Source organism: Typha angustifolia, chromosome 14 (genome assembly GCF_048772165.1).
Source record: "Typha angustifolia cultivar Huaian chromosome 14, ASM4877216v1, whole genome shotgun sequence".
Taxonomy (NCBI): Eukaryota; Viridiplantae; Streptophyta; class Magnoliopsida; order Poales; family Typhaceae; genus Typha; species Typha angustifolia.
Genome location: NC_133252.1, coordinates 3926231 through 3933659, shown reverse-complemented (window position 1 = coordinate 3933659; position 7429 = coordinate 3926231). Strand labels below are relative to the sequence as shown.

General features: G+C 38.1%; 1 protein-coding gene across 1 annotated transcript; it reads left to right on the top strand.

The window, feature by feature from the left end:
* Positions 1-3534: 3534 nt before the first annotated feature.
* On the top strand, positions 3535-7429 carry LOC140776641 (putative disease resistance protein RGA1). The gene is made up of 3 exons (XM_073120407.1): positions 3535-6796; positions 6898-6938; positions 7025-7429. The coding sequence occupies exons 1-2, from the start codon at positions 3658-3660 to the stop codon at positions 6912-6914; spliced, it is 3156 nt and encodes a 1051-aa protein (XP_072976508.1). The 5' UTR covers positions 3535-3657; the 3' UTR covers positions 6915-6938; positions 7025-7429.

The following is a 7429-nucleotide window of genomic DNA, read 5'->3' as shown; positions in this document are numbered from 1 at the left end:
CATGCGAAACTGACATCAATAGCTCGCATGTTACATCTCATCTATCTCTACAACATCACTCCGAAGACTCGGCATTCAAGTATCAGTCAAGACCGAGCCTTCTTCCTTCACGCGATGCTGTCAGGGATTTCTATTGATTTGGCTGCTATAATATATGATTCTATTTTGTCAGCTGCACAAAAAGAAGCTCCTCGTGAAGGATTGTCGTTTGGTATTTTCATCACCAAACTGTGCACGCAGAGTGGCGTGAGAGTGGACACCACAGAAGTTTCAATTACTACACAGAAACCATTGGATCAGATCACAATTAAGCGGAGTCAAGCTCATGATCCACCGTCTCCTTACAAGCCGACCTCCTCTTCTGTCGCTGGACGTCGATCACACCAAGACAGTTCTAATGATATCTCTGACAATGACCCATATCACCCTGAGGGGGAGCTTCCACAATTCTCTAAACGGTTTGATCAGCTTAGCACTCAGGTGCAAGATTTACAGTTGGCCATAAATGATTTATGGGCTGAGCAAGCTCATCAGGGGACAGTGCTTGACTCGGTGTTGTCGATCCTTCATCGTCTGTTTCCTCCTAGTTCTTAGTCTTTAGTAATTTGTGTCAAAAAGAGGGAAAGTTAGTTTAGATGTAATTGTGTGTTTAGGGGGAGTAAGGAGTGAGTTTAGGAGTTTAAGGGGAGTTTATTATATGATAACTTGTGTCTGCTTGATAACTTGTGTTTGCTTGATAACTTGACATGCATTATTGTGTTTGAATTGTTTAGTGAATGTATGATCTTTCACTTCAAGTTATTTTCACTTGATCTTGGATTGGTATATTTTTTATTTGCAGGGATTCACGTAGTAAAACTTTTAGACTTGTTTGAATGCTCATTTAGGATTCTTTGTAATTATTGTAAACTAGATGTTTTGTCACAAATTACCAAAGGGGGAGATTGTTAGGTTTTTATTATTGAGAATTGTGTACAAAATATTCTAAGTGTTTTTATACATGTATATGAGCATTCATACAAGTCTAGAAAGTATTTGTTTTGAAGAATTGCAAGATTAATGGAGGAAAGTTTACGAGTTCACATCGCGTTCACACCGCATTCACACCGCGTTCACACCGCGTTCACAGCTCGTTCACAAAGCGTTCACATAGACAAAGAGTAGCGTTCACAAGCGCGTTCGAATGCGAGCGCACGTGTTCACATAGACAAAGAGTAGCGTTCACAAACGCGTTCACACAGACAGAGATTAGCATTCACAAGTGCGTTTGAACGCGAGCGCGCGTGTTCGCACAGACAGTAACACCGCGTTCATAAACGCGTTCGAACGCGAGCGCAGGCGTTCGCACAAACAGAAAGTGTTGTTTCTGCGCGCATTCGAACGCAGTCATTGCCGTTCAAACGCAACCTGTGAAAATCAAGCCACCGCATTCAAACGCACTTGGTCCCATTCGAACGCACCTGAGATCAAGTCAGGCTATTCAAACGCACTACGAAGTTTGTAATTTTTAGACTTTCGTGAGTTTGGATAAGACTTGGATTTGACTCTATCTTGGAAATCATATATAAGCATTGTGATGCCCTAACTCTAGGGGGGTTATTGAAGCTATTTTGGATGACAATATTTGAGGCTACATCGTTTCTTCAACTAACAAGGTCCGACTCTTCTACAAGGCTAAAACTTTCGTCTTATGGGCTATCTAGACAAAAGATCAATCTCGATGGCTACTAAGGTTGAATATCAATCACGAGAAGCGATGAATCGTGGGTTCTAGCGAGCAAAACTAAGAAGAACAAAGTCGTGAGGATCGACGGGTTGTTTTGTGAGTCAGTCTTGTAACTGCTACTACTCTAATGATTGGTTTTGATCCGAGTTTGGATTCATGGTTTTTTTCGTTTGGGTTTTTCCACACTAAAATCTTGGTGTCCATCTTTATTTTTGTTTTTTAATATTTTTTCAATTTTTACTTAAGCAAACGAGTGATATCATTGCCTAGGATTTAGATACATACGTGTGTCTAGGTGTTTTTCATATATATATATATATATAGCAATTTGAATTCTTTTTAAAAAAAAATTCTTTTCCTTTTTAAGAGTAGTGACTCATAACTTTCTGACGTACCAAAACTTAAGCTTATATGCACTAGTTTAGTGGGTTGTTTTGTGAATTATTTTTCGGTTGTTTTGAGGACTCTATCGTAATAGTATTTGATCACTCATTGACTGGTACTAATAATTTTTTCAGAATTTTTTTTTTTATTATTTATCTATTTATTTTAATTTAGTTTTATTTTATTTTTATTTTTTTGAGAAGGTAGTTGGCGACATTGACGTTATAGTACAAGGCAATGAATCTGAATCTTAAATAAAGCAAGTGGCCGCAATAATTAGATCAAATTTGGCTGTATTTGGTTTTAGACGACTTTGACTAAGCTTGCAAGCTGGCAAAGAACTTATTGGCTGAAGAAGAACATGCCAATCTTCCAAATAGAAAATAAAAAACAACTAGCAACTATTTAAATAGGGTGTTTTCTGATTTCACAAACTTAATGCGGGCAAATTGGCCACTTGTATTCTTTTTTTTTTTCTTTTTTGTTGAGAAATTCTTATAATTTATTGCAATTTCAATAGGGTTTAGCTTACCTAGCTTATTTCTTTTATTCCTTTTATTAATAAATTCTGATAGTTCAAAGTGACAGTAAAAAATAAAATCGAAGATATATAGCATGCCGTAAATAAGTATTTATCGGAAAGGAAGAAAAGAAGAGGTAATAAATGTTTAGGATTTTTATATAATTGCCGGTGAAAAATTTTAAAATATTATAATTCTCACTTTATTTTTTAAAATATTATAATTGCCACCGAAATTATTGTGCTCTTTCAAAAATATTATTCAGTTACTTATATCTAACTAATCACAATTAAAATACAATTTAGATCAAAAAGAATACTTTGCCCTTGTATAAATTATTAAAAGTAATTTTAAAGCTATGCAATATTATAACAACATCATAGTACAATGAAATATATCTTATTTTATATGAGATAAAATTTATTAGTAAATACTTTACGCTCTAAACTTAAAAAGAGGAAGGTATTTTTTAGTTATTTATATGTATTTATTAACTTTAATGATAAACTATTATAAATTAATCGTAATGATAATTCTGAGAGAAAAAAAAGAATTTAGATATTTTAAAGAATATAGCAGCAAGTATAATATTTTGATAATTTTTATTATGTAGAAATCCTTAAATATTTTATGGAGGAAGGGGGGTAATAAGATAGCTCGATCAATTTCTAGTCGTGTCTGGCTTCGGAAGACAATCATTAAAGCTTTGATCTGGCCAACGGTTTCTACTGGGATCCACTTGTAGATGTCTTTCGTCATCAGGCAATACTAAATTCAATTAAATCTCCCCGGCAATTTAGGATGTCGTTCTCGTTGCAGCCCCAAATTTCAAAAGTCATCCTTCTCTCTCTCTTTCTCAAAAAATAAAAACAAAATTAAAAAATTTAGAAAAAAATGAAAAGAAAAACTTTAAAAGGCAACCAAAAGCTTAGCTATATTGCTCATCATTCATCTCTCTCTCTCTCTCTCTCGCATCAATTTTCCTTTCCTCGCTTTGGAATTCTGAGAGATCTAGTCGGTCTGGTGATGGCGGGAGAACAAATTGCAACTGCCGTTGTGAAAGTGCTGCTTAGCAAGTTAGGCTCCACGACATGGTCGGAGCTTGGACTGCTATGGGACTTCCAGAATGACCTCGAAGGCATGAAGACCACCCTGGAATTAATTCAAGCAGTCCTCAACGATGCCGAGAAGCAATCTTTCAACGCCGCATCAGTGCGCCTCTGGTTGAAGAAGCTGAAAGCTGCAGCCTACGACATTGAGGACATGTTGGACCAATTTCAAACCCAAAATCAGTCAAATGATCTGAACTTTGATTGTAATATGAACAATTTCTTCTCCATCTTCATGTCAATTTTTTCTCTCCTAACCATGGCTCACAGATTGAAGGTCATGAGAAAGACACTAGACAATATTGCAGCAGAAAGAAGCAAATACAATCTGAGAGAGGAGACCATCAGCAATCAACAAGAGGACCGCACGACGTCCTCTGTAGTGAACAAAAATGATGTTATAGGGAGGGGTGAAGAAGCGACAGGGATAATAAACAGATTGTTGTCTCCAAGTGACGCTATCTCTATTATTCCTATAGTCGGCATTGGGGGCCTAGGGAAGACGACGCTTGCCAAACTAATCTTTAATGATGACAGGATGAAAGTCTTTGAGCAAAGGATATGGGTTCATGCTATGGACTTCAGAGTGGAAAGATTGGTAGAAGAGATCCTATTATCATTGGGAGCTGGAAATAGGAATGATCTTGGCAATTTGGAGTCCAAAATAAAAAGAGCCAAAGAAAGTTTAGACGGTAAGAGGTACTTGGTTGTTTTGGATGATGTGTGGAATGAAAAGGACAAAAAATGGGAGGACTTCAAGCAGGTGTTACAAGATGGTAAAGGAGGTAGCAAAATATTAGTGACTGCCCGCAGTGAACGAGTTCCTCGAATCATGAAATCTGAAATCCCTCATATGTTGAAGCCTTTGTCAGATGATGTTTGCTTAAAGCTGTTCGAGCAAAAGGCATTCTTGTCACCTGGTGCGAAAGATCAGAAGCTAGCATCAATTGGAAAGGAAATAGTAAAGAAATGTCGAGGTGTACCTTTGATAGCTAAGATTCTTGGAGGCATGCTCCATTTTACTAGTGGGGAAGCCACATGGGAGGAAGTAAGAGATAGTGAACTTTGGGAACTGAGGGAATTAGAGGAAGGTGGAAGCCAACCAGAGAATGAAATCATGTCCCCTCTAAAGTTAAGTTATCCACTTCTGCCACCCTCATCTAAATTATGCTTTCTTTATTGCTCCTTGTATCCAAGAGCCTTTAGGCTAGGCAAGGACATGCTGATTCAGCACTGGACTGCTCAAAGGCTCATTCAGATGGGACATGATGGTGATAGTCATATCAAGCACCTGCTGGCAAATTCATTTCTTGAAGAAACTGGAGTAGACACTTATAAGATGCACGACTTGTTGTATGATCTTGCAAGATATATTGCTGGGGATGAAGTTTCAGTCTTAGAAGCTGGAAAGACCCCAAAAATTAATCCTGAGGAGTGTCGTTATGCATCAATTATCGGATACCATCAACCATCGGAGCTCCGGAGCGATTTACTGAAAAAGGTAAGAGCATTACATTTCCAAGAATGCAGCTCTCTTCCTCAAGAAATCTTCTCACACACTAAATTTCTTAGAGTCTTAGATTTGAATTATAATTCCGATTGTAATCTACCTACTTCAATATATGAGTTGAAACTACTAAGGTATCTCAAATTTTGGGGCTCTTATGTAGAAATAGATGAAAGGATAGGAGAACTTTTGACCTTAGAGATGTTGATAATATCATACAGTAATCGTATCCGTACTCTTCCTGTATCTATCGGCAAACTTCGTAATTTGACCCACCTTGATCTTTCCTTTAGTAGAGAACTTTCAAAACTTCCTGACTCGATTTGGAGCCTCAAAAATCTTAGTTCATTGAACTTTTGTGGCTGTTCAAATCTTGAAACTCTACCTGAATCTCTAAAAGAACTTACTTCACTGAGAACACTAGACATTCGAAAGTCTCCAATAGCCAATGAGTTACCCGCATCTATTAATGACATGAAAGATCTAGAGGTCCAAATAGGTGAGCCACTGGAATTGGGGCCTGATAGACATGTAATTGAACTTTACCTTATCGATGGTCCACATGAAGGATATGTAGTTTGGAACATCCATGATGCTGTGGCAACCAATTTAAAGAATAGAGGAGGGAGTATCAAATCGCTACACTGCATGTGTACGTATGCGAAAGGACGGGTTACAGAGGTGCATCGGAGAGGATGGGTTGTGGAGGCCATGCTAGAAGCACTCCAACCGCACCAGAATTTACAAGAACTGCGCATCTGGGAATACCAAGGTTCAAAGTTCCCTACTTGGATGAGGAGACAAATGGAGTCATTTCTCCCAAATCTGGTTAAGATTGAACTTGAGCATATCCCTAATTGTGAATACCTGCCTGTGTTGGGGCAATTGCCCAAGCTTGAGGAGATATTCATTCGGGAAATGTTACAAGTAAGGAGAATAAGTGAGGAGTTCTGTGGTGTCAGAAACACAACAGGTACATCATTCCCCTCACTAAAAAGACTAGATCTTATGGAAATGCTGGAGCTTGAAGAATGGGTAACTGCAGTGGCAGGGGATGGAGAAAGAGGAGCATCCCTGTTCCCTTGCCTTGAAGAATTGAACATCCAGAATTGTCCCAAGCTTCAAATACGCCCATGTATTCCACCATCTGTTACGGCACTAAATCTAAGCTGGCGGACGATGCCACTTATGATGATGCGAGATGTTCATGAAATATCCCTCAAGCACTTATGCCTCAATGAACATGAATTCCTGACCAGTTTGCCTGATAGCATCCGACACCTCACCTCCCTTGAGACCTTGAGAATACGATACTGTAAATTCCTGCGCACTCTTCCAGAATGGTTGGGGGATCTCTCCTCGTTGCGATGCTTGGAAATCTGTGATTGCCCACTCATCAAGCGTTTGCCTAAGAGCATTCAACGCCTCACCGCACTGGAGACATTAGATATCACGGCCTGCAGCGAAAAATTATGGAAACGCACTGAGAAAGAGATAGGTAAAGACTGGAATAATATTTCTCACATCCAGAATGTCAACATAATCGAAGGTACGTAGTATGCTGTACATTGATTTGTCGCCTAACGTAGTATTTTTTTATTTCTTCTTTGCTATCTATCTGGTAATTTCCTTTCATATTTGTTGTATTAGGTTACCCTTGGGACTAATAAGAGATTAATGCCAGCAACCAAGTGAGTATAAAATCAGATTTCGTTCTGGTTTTCTTTTTTCTTTACCTTCGAGCTGACTGTTGTAACACTGCTCGTTCTGTTTCCAGGCCTTGCCGTGGGGCTTCTTCCCTCCGAGTCCAAATTATTTTAATTCTGGTCATCAAATCCTGCAGGAAACGGAGTTCCTTAATCTAGCATTAAAATTTACTTCGACAAAATAAAGAGAAAGGAATCGAAGCACCTTTCTTATGTTATTATGTGTTTATCTAATTAGCAAAATAAATAGTAGTATATACTTATATCAGAATTATTGCTGCAGTTGTGATCTTGCTTAATTGCAGTTGTGATGTTGCTTCAGTGTGTTTGTATTCATTCTCTGCTTAAATTGTGTAAGTTTGTAATGTAATAAAGTTTGTGGAACCCTATTTGGAACAAGATTGAAGCTTGTCTACTATAATGTTATTTCTCACGTTAATTCTATTGTGAAAGTTTGCAATACGCAGAGCGTGAGC

Bases quoted from the DNA above. Each gene is read 5' to 3' on its own strand.
- LOC140776641 (XM_073120407.1), top strand. From the start codon at position 3,658: ATGGCGGGAGAACAAATTGCAACTGCCGTTGTGAAAGTGCTGCTTAGC.